The sequence below is a fragment of the Gadus macrocephalus genome, chromosome 11 (genome assembly GCF_031168955.1).
Source record: "Gadus macrocephalus chromosome 11, ASM3116895v1".
NCBI lineage: Eukaryota > Metazoa > Chordata > Actinopteri > Gadiformes > Gadidae > Gadus > Gadus macrocephalus.
The window spans coordinates 18,100,399-18,114,168 of record NC_082392.1 but is presented as its reverse complement, the minus strand read 5'-3'; the positions used below and the strand labels follow the sequence as shown (position 1 = coordinate 18,114,168).

General features: G+C 44.5%; 1 protein-coding gene across 7 annotated transcripts; it reads left to right on the top strand.

Moving 5' to 3' along the window:
- The first annotated feature begins 77 nt into the window (after positions 1-77).
- Positions 78-10,912, top strand: abhd5a (abhydrolase domain containing 5a). Of its 7 annotated transcripts, none has more exons than XM_060065303.1 (8): positions 78-148; positions 529-618; positions 2,003-2,088; positions 2,763-3,162; positions 5,600-5,754; positions 6,227-6,338; positions 7,299-7,485; positions 8,396-10,912. In XM_060065303.1, the coding sequence occupies exons 1-8, from the start codon at positions 120-122 to the stop codon at positions 8,483-8,485; spliced, it is 1,149 nt and encodes a 382-aa protein (XP_059921286.1). In that variant the 5' UTR covers positions 78-119; the 3' UTR covers positions 8,486-10,912. The 7 variants fall into 7 exon arrangements, with proteins under 7 accessions (XP_059921286.1, XP_059921287.1, XP_059921288.1 ...); XM_060065304.1 differs by having other exon boundaries at positions 83-148; positions 577-618; XM_060065307.1 differs by lacking the exons at positions 78-148; positions 529-618 and adding exons at positions 627-1,512; positions 1,563-1,904 and having other exon boundaries at positions 1,955-2,088.
- The last annotated feature ends 2,858 nt before the right edge of the window (positions 10,913-13,770 follow it).

Genomic DNA, 13,770 nt, shown 5'->3' with positions numbered 1-13,770 from the left:
TTCGGACACCACCCGCACGGGCTGTGATAAGTAATAAAACACACGCCCCCTTTTGCAGAGTACACTTCATCCCGGGGAGTGACGTCAGTGTGTCTGCGATCACGTGTTCGTGAGGAAGAATGGCTGATATAACCACTAAACAGACAGGGTGAATGGCACTTACTTACTTGTTTTTTTAACATACATATTATATTTTGAGTAGATGAAATTTATATTAATGAATGTTACCGATACAATAATTGTGTAAAAGCTCGATGTCTCTGCGTGTAAATGGGTTGATTTCACAAACTTTGAAAGTGTCATCTGCTCTTGTTCAGATAAACAAAGTTGTTATCTCAGTGATTGCTTGGATTTTTTGAGTGGGATACTAACAATAAGAATGGCATTTGTCTGCCCTTAACTTGGTAATGACCAATGAATGAATAATAATATAGTATATGAAAGCATTTCTGATATGATGGATTCAATCTCTGTCAGTCTGCATATTGATAACAGAATGATTCCATCAACATTTTGATTTTTTTTTAGCTTCAGAGTTCTGCTTCAGCGCATTCTGACGTTTTTCGGTGTCCACAGTCTTTATAGCGGTGTGTTGGGGATCGTGGATTCAACACTGAGGTGACCCCTGCAATTTGTTTATTAAAGCTCAATTAAATATTAATAATCGTCAAACATATTACTAAAATGCCTCGAACCTAATTACCTGAATTGCTTTACTTTCTGTAACCCTTTGAATGTTGTTTGTCATTCATTTCAGCAAATTCGCAAATTGATAGTATAAGTACTGTACATCCCTCCATTATAAGTCTCCATTAGTTGATGTTTACACCACCCTTCTTTGCTGCTCATATGTAGTAGAAAGCCCCATATCAACCAAGTCAGCTGTTTATATAAAGCCCAGGGGAACATATGGGGCTTCTTTAGTAACGCATGTCTATTACACTATTACCATATTAAGTACGCATTTCCTGCTTGACATACATTTGATGTTTTAGAGTTTGTAGAGTTAACGATAAACACATCAAAAACGACTGACACATATCTAAAAAGGCAATATGAGAAGCTGTCATTTGGAGTAATATCCTTCTCCATTGAGTAGCATGTATTATGATGGACTAAGTTATGTAAATATTTTACATAATCATTTTTATCTGTATATGGCTATTGTTTGTCCCGTACTATAACCGTAGAAACTCACCAACCTGTCTCCATCAAATTGTTATCCTCAGGAAATTAGCAATGGCATAGTTATGATTAGACTAGTACTTTTGCGTAACGATGATGTATTTTGGCTTGTACTGTGTTCCTACACTATCCAGCTTATTTATCCACTATGTTAGTTTACACATAGTAATTATTATAAAGGAATGTTAACAAAAATCTTTGGTGCATGCATAATCCCAAACCCAAATTTTAACAACTTCCGTTAATTGTCAATGTATTTGCCTTTGGATATAATCGTCTCTGTCCCTGGGTGTGCTCCATCCACCCCTACCCCAGGTGTGGTCCCAGGTCGCTGTGATTCAGTGGATAGTGTCTGTTGGTTGTGTGTGTGGTCCCAGGTCGCTGTGATTCAGTGGATAGTGTCTGTTGGTCGTGTGTTGTCCCAGGTCGCTGTGATTCAATGGATAGTGTCTGTTGGTTGTGTGTGTGGTCCCAGGTTGCTGTGATTCAATGGATAATGTCTGTTGGTTGTGTGTTGTCCCAGGTCGCTGTGATTCAGTGGATAGTGTCTGTTGGTTGTGTGTGTGGTCCCAGGTTGCTGTGATTCAATGGATAATGTCTGTTGGTCGTGTGTTGTCCCAGGTCGCTGTGATTCAATGGATAGTGTCTGTTGGTTGTGTGTGTGGTCCCAGGTTGCTGTGATTCAATGGATAATGTCTGTTGGTTGTGTGTTGTCCCAGGTCGCTGTGATTCAGTGGATAGTGTCTGTTGGTTGTGTGTGTGGTCCCAGGTTGCTGTGATTCAATGGATAATGTCTGTTGGTTGTGTGTTGTCCCAGGTCGCTGTGGATTCCCAACTGGCTGCCGGCATGGTGCCCCACCTCCGAGAGCCAGCTGAGGGCTGCCGAGGACCGGATGCTGCGCTGTGAGTAGGGCTCAAGTCAATCGAGCTCAGACCGACATCGCGATCTAACAGAACGCAATTTGCAAATCGCGTTTTGTTGTTGTTTTTTCTTTTCTTTGGTGATTTGTTACTGTTACTGACTGGCGATCGGTAAGATTCATATTCATTATTATTTTACGATTCAATAGTCAAATAAAGATCTTATAATATAATTTCATGCATCAATTCATCTCAACACATAGGCCTAGCCTAAAGGAAAGAGCAGTTCATATGTTGACTGCTTCCAATGTTGTGTTGGTCATGCTATAGAATGATTTATTGCTTGTTAAGTGAATAATACAGAACATAAGGAACAAAAACCAAAAAAAAAGTTAGGGCCATACGGGATGGGGTTGACTTTGAGTATAGGTTAACACTCAAATACTGACTTGGATTTGAGGACTACCTGAATAACAACTACTTTTGCCTGCTTTATCGTCACCTCACCAAAGAGACACTTCTCAAACGAATTGTTTGAACAGTGAATCATTTACAAAATATAGATGATATAAACTACAAATACGTTCTCCAAATCGAGCTAGTCTGTCGACAGTATCGCTCGAGATTAAATGTTTAAATGTAATGTTTATAATAACGATCAACTTCATCGACAGTGCTACACCCCTGTGTTTTATTGAACCTTTCTAACACACCAGGTATAGAAGGCCGGCTGTCCAAACAGTTTGTCGATGTCGGCAACGGCAACCAGTTGTGGACGCTAGCCGTGGACGGTAGCGTCGCCGCAGACGCCCCCGCCGCCTGCCATCACAAGACCCCCGTGGTGCTTCTCCACGGCTTTGGGGGCGGCGTGGGGCTCTGGGCCCTCAACCTGGACGCCCTGTCCCGGGGGGGGCGGAGCGTCTACGCCCTGGACCTGCTGGGCTTCGGCCAGAGCAGCCGGCCCTGCTTCCCCGCGGACGCAGAGGCGGCGGAGGCCCTGTTTGTGGACGCCATAGAGCGCTGGAGGGCCCAGCTGGGCCTGGAGGCCATGATCCTGCTGGGGCACAACCTTGGGGGATACCTGGCCGCGTCCTACGCCCTCAGACACCCCAGAAGGTACCGGCGGGGAGGTGCTTAGTCAGAGGGTTGTTAGCTAGCTACTCGGTGATGTCTTGCACAAACAGACGCAGGAGTGTTTACCGGGAGGGGTGTTAACTACCTATGGGGTGTCTTGTAGCTATGGATGGAGAAGTGTTTACTGAGAGGGATCTGAGCTATCTAGGTGGTGTCGTACCCTTTACTGAGAGGATTGTTAGCTAGCCAGGAAATGTTTTGTACCATGAGGTATTCAGGGTAGGAACCTGAGATATGTTTCACCCTGAAGTTGCTGTTGTTCTGCATGTACTTGCCCCCACAAATTATTTTAATCCGATCAACATTTGCGGCCCTAATATCAATTTCCTAGTGAAGTGTATTGAGTAGTAATTTTCCCGTGGCTACGAATCATTAGTCTGTTTGTATATAAGGGACCTTTTACCCGCAAACATTTTAGATGAAAAAATTACACTCATATATCGATATCCGGCAATCTCCTGTGAACCCATGATGACCCCAAGGTGGAAAAATGCCTGCGGACAAAAAACATAGACAGTTATCATTTATTTGGGCTGGAGTGAAGTCAAGACGGCAGCATTAGACCATGTTTTCTACCATGGGTAGACGGTACTGCCTATTTCTATAGCTACCAGACATTCAGTGTCTTTAATCACAATTAAACAAATCTTATAGGAAGAGCAAATTCTTATGTTTATCTATCCTGCGTGATTGTTGGTGTTTTGCATTTTTGATTCCAATCAACAACTCCAGGAGTCGCTGATTGGTAACGGTACAACAAGTCAAACACTACCCACCTAATCACGAGTGAACCCTCTCCCCCAATCACATGCAATCAAGTCTGTTGACTGCATTGTGCTCGACAATTTCTTTCATTATCCTCCTTAAAAAACAACACTTCCACTCCTGACTAAAGAGGTCGGCGGGCCGTTTATGTGGGAGGTGGCGCGGAGATGAAGGATGTAGAACGTCCTTACAGATTATACCCGCGTACACCCTGCATGATGGCAGGGGGCAGCCGCTGATATCAGCAGCTGTGTCCTCCAAATGTACCTCCTCACTTTCCCATTGTCCCCCCCCCCCCCCCCCCACCTCCTTCCCTCTCTGGGCTTTATTAAGTAAAGTGAAAAAAGTGTGTGTGTGTTTGTGTGTGTGTGTGTGTGTGTGTGTGTGTGTGTGTCTGTGTGTGTGTGTGTGTGTGTGTGTGTGTGTGTGTGTGTGTGTGTGTGTGTGTGTGTGTGTGTGTGTGTGTGTGTGTGTGTGTTTTAGTCTGTTTGTGTGTGTGGGGGGGGGGTAGTCTGTGTGTGTGCGTGTTTTAGTCTGTGTGTGTGTGTGTTTTAGTAGTGTGTGTGTGTGTGTGTGGGGGGGGGGTTGTAGTCTGTATGTGTGTGTTTGTTTCAGTCTGTGTGTGTGTGTGTTTTGGTCTGTGTGTGCGTCTCTCTGTGCTTCAGGCATTGTGTGTGCGTTTGCGTATGTGTGTGTGCGCATGTAGGTACAATGCAGGAGGCGTGAGATGTCCTCAATACGTTATCTGGCTGCTCCATCGGTAACAGTGAGACGTGCCCCCTCCCTATCGTTATCTCCACGGTCCAAAACGGTCTCCTGAGTTATGAGATGGGGCCCTCGCCATCGAGGACGCCGGTGCCTTATTTAAATGGAACAGCTTGTGAACAAACACAGAAAAACGACCAGCGCAGGGCGTGTTGATTCCTCGCATCTTCTTCCCCTGGCTCTTGTTTAGCGCTACAGATTACAAGTAGGTTGGCGAGTGCTTGGCTCGGAGTTCAAGGGCACAGCGATAACGCGGGAATAAGAACGATGGGGGCCCTTCTCTGTGCCCTTAAATACATGTTAACATTGATGCATTGGAATTAGTTCAAATGTTTGAGAACTCGTTCAGGAATTGTAAATAGAAAAAACATGTATTTATACAAACATTGATTTATTCAAAGGAATCAAAACCTTTGACAGCAGTGGTGCATTTATTAACAGTGAAGCACGGTTGATGGATGTCAACATCTAGATGGCAGCAAACTCACACATGTGGTCTGGTGCTGGGTAACCCTTTAAATCCAATCTCCCTTTCTCCCACTCTCTCCCTCCCTCTCTCTCTCCCTTTTGCTCCCTCCCACCCATCCTCTCTTTCTCTCTTCCTCCCTCCCTCCCAATCTCTCCCTCCTACACTTTCTCTCCCTCTCTCGTCCTGCCTTCCTCCCTCCTTCTCCTTCCCTCCCCCCTCCTTCTCCTTCCCTCCCTCCTTCCTACCCTATCTCCCCCCTTCTTCCCTCGCTCTCTCTCGCCTTCCTCCTCCCTCCCTCCCCCAACTCCTTCCCTCCCTCTCTCCCTCCTTCCCTCTCTCTTCCTCTCTCTTCCTCCCTCGCTCTCTCCTCCTCCCTCCCTCTCTTCCTCCCTCCCCCCGTCCCCCCCCCGTCCCCGTCAGGGTGAAGCACATAGTGCTGGTGGAGCCCTGGGGTTTCCCAGAGCGCCCGGCCACGTCTGACCAGAACCGGCCCGTCCCGGTGTGGATCAAGGCTCTGGGGGCCGTGCTCAGCCCCTTGAACCCCCTGGCGGGGCTGCGGATGGTGGGACCCCTAGGTAGGGAGGCTCCCAGCGTGCTGCGGCGAGCAGCAGAGCGAGAACGGGGTATATAGGTCGTTGTGCAGTGTGAGGACATGGATTCACAGGGAGCCAGGGGAGGGGCATAATGGCTAATATCTTTGTGTCCTTGGATACAAGAAGACAACAGGAAGGTTTCATAGACTAGTGTATATGACATACATGAAGGTATTGTAGTAGGTGGGGTACCAAAGTGTGGTATGATATAAAATGAGATAAAAATAGGATTGTACTTAGTGGTAGAAAACAAAAAATACCTAAGATATGTGTATTATATTTGTGTCCATAACAATTATGTGTAGTATCGATTTAAATATAAAAGCAAAAAGCTAACTTATTGACATTATTGAAACTACACATGATTGACCGTATGACCAACATGCTCTGGAACAAGACCAGGGAAAACTCCTCCACCAAAACTCTTTCTAACCCTGCTACCCAACTGCCATAGGTCTCACTCTAGTCCAGACCCTGCGGCCAGACTTCAAGAAGAAGTTTGCGTCCATGTTTGTTGACAACACAGTCTCGGAGTACATCTATCACCTCAACGTCCAGGCACCAAGGTACATCTCTCTTGCTTCTCCTCTCAGCTTTTCCTCTTTCGGCTTTCATTCCCTATCCTAACTCCAGAACTCAAACTTGGCCTCATGTAACTCAGTATCAACCGTCAACAACAATGAAATATTCCTGGGGAAATTGATGGATGGCACTGGGTTCTTCGGTGGCCAGTACACAATCCACCGTGTTCGTTTAAAGCTGCTGTAGGTAAGAGTTTCAAAGAGAGAGGGAGGGCCGTAAATTACAACGCCAGTGTGTGCGTGTGTGATTGACAGGCAAGATGGATTCCTCCACCCATTGAGGGAAGAGAATCTCGACTGTCTATAATTATATCTGAAGGATGGCTATGGCATTTCAAACAAATGACACTCTTAAATCTTACCTACAGCGTCTTTCTATCCAAGCCCACCAACCCCTTTATTGCGAAACAATGCGTTGCTTACCTACTTACTCTTATGTTTATAAGTCACTTAGCAAACTCCTTTAATCTGAAGCCATGATTTTACACCAGTGAAAGATCAGGAAACCTCAGCTGGTGAGACGCCTAGTAATAAGGGCTGCGCAATTTATCTACTTGATTGCGAGTATATTCGTTCTACTCATTAAATGTTGTATAGAAATATAACAGCTGGATACATATTGTACATTCTTTTAGATTAGAAGATTTCCTATGAGAACATTTTGTGTATTTTTTAAAGTGGAAAGTTCTCAGTGGCAAAGTGTTTTTTGGAGATAAATGCTGAATAAATGCAACATGTTTACAAACTCAAATTTATTCGTTTGAATAAGTAAAAGTAATCGCGATGCTGATTTTCTTTCCATAATTGAGCAGCGCTACTAGTAATTGATCAGACCCTCAGTGCTTCAGGCCTCCACCCAGAGCCCTCACGGCTGGGGGTTGCGGGGACTCAATGTCGTCCTACCGCCCGTCCCCTCGGCGCTGACTGTGCGGCTCCGTTTCACAGCGGGGAGACGGCCTTCAAGAGCATGACGCTGCCGTACGGCTGGGCCAAGAGGCCCCTGCTGCGGCGGCTGGGCTCCCTGCCGCCCGACGCCCCCATCACGCTGGTGTACGGCTCGCGCTCCAGCATCGACGGCCACTCGGGCTGCGGCGTGCAGGAGATGAGGCGCGGCTCGCACGTGGAAATCATAGTAAGTGGTGGAGGCTCGTGGGGGAGGGAGGCGGGGGAGGGAACGGAGTCTGAGGCGAGACCAGAGAATGTGAAGTCTTTTTTCTTTTTTTGGTTCTTTCCATGGATTTTTGTTATCCTCCTTTTTCTTCCTCGCCGTGTGGGGGTTTATCGATCTCTGTCTGTGTCTTTTCTTGCTTTAGCCTGGAAGTGGAAGAGTGTTTATGCAAGAGCCTTGGCTCCGAGGCTTTAAGTTCCTTGACTTTGCCATCATTGTATCTGGCTATTGTGTTGCTCTTATTCAGGATTTCATGTGGTTTCTGAGGAGGTTTTCATCATGAATTGCTTCACTTGGCTCATGGCTATTTTAACTTGCAGTATGTAAGGTAATGGTTGTCAAGAGGATTTTGTTTGTCTTTTATTTCACACTACGATTAACTGCGTTCTTTAGCATTTTCGTGATTTTAGAACCGTGATAAACGCCTTGCTTGATGAACTAATCGATCGATGGCTAAAACATGGAAATACAGACACAAATTGGGTTGTGTTGTGATCATATTAATATACACCTTTCCTATCTTCCTCAACCATTTTGTACTTTGTACACACACACAGACAGACACACAAACGCACAAGTGCACACAAAAACTCTTTATATCTTAAACCATATTTTGTGTATCTTCGATTTAATATTATTTTATATATTTTATAAATAACTGATATTATTAATTATATTAATTATATCTATTTTGTATGAATTAATAATGATATTAATTTAGGACTTCATTTCTATTTTACTTTCTGTGAATATGTTTTATTCGTATTTTTGTATCTTGCATCATTTGCACCATTGCACAATAACATAATTTGCACCATTCCACCATTCCACGTGGAAGTATTCCTGTCTGGGTAACTCTGTATGTATCCTGCAGACGATACGTGGGGCGGGCCACTATGTGTACGCAGACCAGCCAGACGACTTCAACCAGAGAGTTCTGGAGGTGTGCCATCAGGTGGACTGAAATGCAAACACACACGCACATGCACAGACTAAAAATCATATACACACACACCAACACAGAGACTAAAACACACACACACAGAGACTACAACACACACACACACACACACACACACACACACACACACACACACACACACACACACACACACACACACACACACACACACACACACACAAGCACAGACTCAAACACACACAGAGACTACAACACACACACACACACACACACACAATAACGGTTGCAGTGTGCATCAGCGTTGGTTTTTCACCATCTGCCGCCTTCAAGAGGAGACGTAGACGAGAAGGAGGTATCTGTCCGCGTCGGGACGCCCTTTCTTCCTACAGGGATCGCTGGGTTGGCCTTTGGACTAATTCGTCACATGGTACATATACTGTATCTCAGGTTTTTGGGATATGGCTCCCAAAGATTGGACGCTGACAGGGTTAATGGTCTGGATCTGAGACCATTGAGAAGGTGAAACGGAATACCAAATACCGTGGTGATGATGATGATGATGATGATGATGATGATGATGATGATGATGATGATGATGATGATGATGATGATGACGAGTCACGGAGATGCTAAGCACCAGAACCCCACACGGGATAAAAATAGGGATCTTAAAATGGGACATGCATACAAGTCAGTGAAGTTCAAATTGGCATCATGTGACATAAACATGCATATGTACATCAAGCACATCCTATGATAAAGACAGCAACGAGGGCAAAAATATAATAATATATTTATTATAATAGTTGCAGCATTAGAAATTAAATTGGTAATATATAGACATATATTTCTCATTTATAGACATATAAATGAGACATATATTTCTAATTTATATATAGACATATATTTCTCATTTATACAAACACTGCAATCTCTGTAATATTGTTAGGCCAGTTATAATTTCAGCATGTTCCAGGCATTTCTTATAATTGTATTCCCAGTGCAATTCTGTACAGCATCATTATAATATTATGTTACACTATTGCTTTAACGGCAGCCACATCCGTGTTAATGCATAATATTACTTAGTACATTAAGCACAGTGTGCATTAAGTAAGCCAATGTGCTTGTGTAATGCACATTAAGCATTTCCTACGCAGTTGTGTGTGGTTTGTGCAATGGTTTTATAATGCTGACCTTTTCAATTTTGCTGGTGCCCAAAGTGTTTTTTTTTGGTTTGTTTTTTAATTTCTTAAGAGAGAAAGAGAGAGAGAGGTTTGCAGTCTCTAATTGAGTTTAGTTTAGCGATGTATTTATTGGGAGATTATATGACATAGTGTGGTCCGTCGAAGGGTGTCATGCAAAGACCTGTCTGAGGATGATTGCAAGTTATTCACTCGGATGGGCTGAATGGGCTATGTCTGGAGAGAGGACTTGCAATGGATTGAGAACACAAAAACACAAAATGAGCAATCCACCAAATGGACCTTCTGTACGGACGCCAGGGACGGAGATCATCGCGGGCCAAACAGTTCAGACACTGTGGTGGTGGTATCCTCAGAAGCATGATGGGCTGATTTTTTTTATACATCAGATATACACTCTCGACTAATCAAGCGATCAGTCAGACCTTGCAAAAGTCATCCCTAAGTGCCTTTTGTAAAGACGAGCTAGGTTGGCATTCAAACAGCACTTATCAGCATCTGGCTTCCTAGCGAGGGATACCAGTGGCTGGAGCTCTGACGGGAGCCTCGGTAAAGGGAGCGGCAGGAGGGTTCTGCTGTCGCACGACTGCGCTACTGGCAACGGACGGATGCTGATGGGGTTTATTTTGGTTGCCCCGCCACCGGTCTGCTATTCTCTGACAATCTATTGCCGATGGTTGGATTGATGCGTCATTAAATCTCACAGAGATGATATAGCTGGAGCTCTGTGTTTTCCACAGGCGCCGATCCAATAACTGACTGTAAAGGAACCGATGCAGAGTGCGGCTAATTGTGCTTTATTCGAGTTTAATTGAGCAACGTGTTTCCGTGAATGTCTATAAATGTTTTGTGCTCTGATATAAATCGAATCAAAAAGCAAGTGTTCTATATATGCTGGAGGATAGATCAAAATGAAATAGAGGTGTACCCGGTGAAGTAAATGTTAGCAGTAAGCTAATGATTTGAGGGGGGGGGGGGGGGGGGGGGGGGGCTAGTGGCCTACTCTCACACGCTAATTAGGAAATGTGTTATAATTTTCAGTTGGTGACCTTGTTAAACGCTACAAGCCTATCAATATTAAATTAACAGTTTATTTACATTTGTTCTACATAAACATGGCATTACACTGGGGGAATACTTATCGCCATTTTTCATAATTTTCGTTGTTTAAATTAAGTGTGGTTATATTCGTGCCTGAAAAGGTCCCCTATTAATTATTCTGTGTGTGTAAAAAAAACCTTGTAAATAAAATGTTATTTTCGTTTTTTTGGTTGAATCTTATCCCTCTGATGAATAAAGTAGCTCCTAAATTTGTTTGCACTCTCCCTTATACTTTTCACATTTATGGAGCCAAATTGACGGATAAGTCAATATTTTCCTTCCAGCTCTTCTTATCATTTCAGTGCTGTCAGCCGACTGGCAGCTAGAGAAATTGTTGCCATTTATCCTTGGTTAGCAAAAAAATACAATAAAATGCATGGATAGTTCTCTCGGTTGCCGCTAGGAGGTACTCAAGTGCAGATGAGGCGTCAACGATTTGGACCGTTTAGAATAGATGATACATACATGTACTTTCTCTCTGTGTCCCAGTCTCTCACTCGCCCCTTCTCCCAGTCTCTCTCTCGCTTTCTCAGTCTCTCCCAGTTTCTCTTTATCCGAGGCACAGGGGGCTGTTAGTGTTCATGGGGACGGCTAGCTGGGGCTCTGAAAGATGGAAAAACAATTGACTTCGAGAGGATGTCAGATGTCAGGTTTACATAATGAATTTTCGTGTTTTATTTAGTTTTTAATTCCTCCTTTTTTTCGGGGGTTTTCTACCCTCAGATTCAGACTAGGCATCTGGCAAAAGATTAACAAGGGGATATCGATTGTACAGAGATCCTATCTGCTGTTATTCCAGCAGTCTATGATCGATGCAGCCTTAAATATGCAAGCTCATGCCAATGTATATCATGTAGAGCCAGCACTGACCCTGTTTTTTCATGCCTCTCTTGTCCCATTCAGCTGCGGGCAGAATGATGGAGCTGGTTTTAATGAAGCTCCCTGTTCGACATACAGTGGCTCTGCTGAGAAAAAGGGACCCCTCCTTTGTCCATAAAGGACCTTATCAGGGGACATTATCCCATTTTCATTAGCATTTCTTGCCAGCCGTGCAGTTGAGTTTAGGCCTTATGTTCCAGCAGTATTTATGCAGGGCCGTAATGTAACAATGATGCATAGGTAGAGGCAATCACGTCTTTCAAACAGCCGCAGTGCTGATGGCCGTAGCTTATGATGGCCTGTGGTTTCTTTAGGGTTCAGGGCAGGGGTTCTCAACTTCTTCTCAACGGGACCCAAACACACACTCTGAAAGCTCCCTGGTATTCACCAAAGGATCTCCCATCCAGTGCGCTTAGCGCTTTTCTCTGTCACCTCACACTGGGTCCTGACCCATTTTGGGACGCGAACCCATGGATAAATAGAAGACTGTTTGGTGGTATTGATGTGTGTCGTGGGCGCACTGTGCCCTGGGGTCTCTTCCAGCTGGTGTACTCCCCTCCCTGCCAGGTCACCTTTGGCATCTACGTTTTACTGCTACTCCATTTCGTGATAAGTTGTTTCCGCAGAAGATGCCAACCGAATGGTGGATACCCTATAGAAAGTGCATCGGACATGGATCTGGCTGTAAAATGGTAACCCTACAACAACTCTACCTGGTATTAATAGCCCATTCCTCCGAGAAGGTATTTCCCACCCGAGTACACATAATGTACACATAATCAAGTTTCAAATGTTTATGGTAGTTCAACATGTGAAGAATTAAATAAATATTTCATTAAATAATGAAAAACAAAAGTATTTATGTATTAAAGAGGGAATTAGTCATAGACTGCGGGATAATATTTTCAGACTTGTTAAACAGCAGCCTTGTCTAGTGTGCCTGTGCAGGTGCATCATGGGTCAAAGGCAGCAGTCCCCCTCTCTCCCTGTGCGTCACTGGGCTGGCCTGAAATGCGCTGGGCCCGCCGTGGTGACACGGAACACGCGTGCACGCCTCTAATGATCTCGTTTGCCTTTGTGGCCACACAAACCAGCGACACACACACACACACACACCTCAAATGAACCCAAGTGGCCATGTCGGCTCCGGTCCAATTGAAAGGTCCATCTGTAACTGATTTTCCATCCGGAGAAACAACTAATCTATTGCTTCCATTTGGGGCCACTGGAAAGCACATTTACCCTGCCGTCAGACTGCGCTTCTAAAAGGAATCCCAGCCAAGGTTAATGTGAGTGGAAATGTACAGTTGGAAAATGTATACATCGTCTAAATACTGTTTTCATACAAAGTACATTCAAATTCCACTGGTTTGAATTCCATTGTAGGACTAAATTCTTATCACACATAACTCTATCATGCACTTCATTTCTTCCGGCATTTATTGTGTTTTAAATTATTACATTCAATTTTAGTTGTCCATTGGTTTTACCTCAAGGTATTGTAATCCTAATTATTAAGGGATTTTCTTTGCTGTCACCTCTCACAAGAGGCTAAGTGATGTCATTAGCTTAACACCTTTTTCTCAAGTCCCTGCCAATGTTTGCATGAAAGGTGAATTGTGAAATGTATTACATTTGAAACTTCAAACATAACCGAAGGCCGTTTCTCCTTCCACAGTAACAGCACTACTGCTGTTTTAGATGATTGACCATGACAGCCGCTATTGTGGGTACCTTGAGACACACTTCAGATTCGAGAGGAAAGTGGGGCTGATGTGGATGCTGGGACCGCAGAGGTGGAAGAAAGGAGGAGGAAGTTAGAGGAGAGAGAGACCTTTTGCTGGGGAGCACACACCCGGCTAGTCCAGGCTCGCCGTCTCCGTTGCTAGGGAACCAGCAAGGCGCCCGTCTAATTTATTAAATTCCACCTCTTGCCTCTCTCTCTCTCTCTCTCTCTCTCTCTCTCTCTCTCTCTCTCTCTCTCTCTCTCTCTCTCTCTCTCTCTCCCTCTCTCGCCCTCTATCTCTCCCTGTGTTCCTGTGTTTGGCTCTCGCTCGCTCTTGTCCGCCCTCCATCCTGCTTTCCCTATCGCCTGTTATCTTTCCCACCCTCCAAGTCGCTTATCTCCCTCCCTCTCTCGTC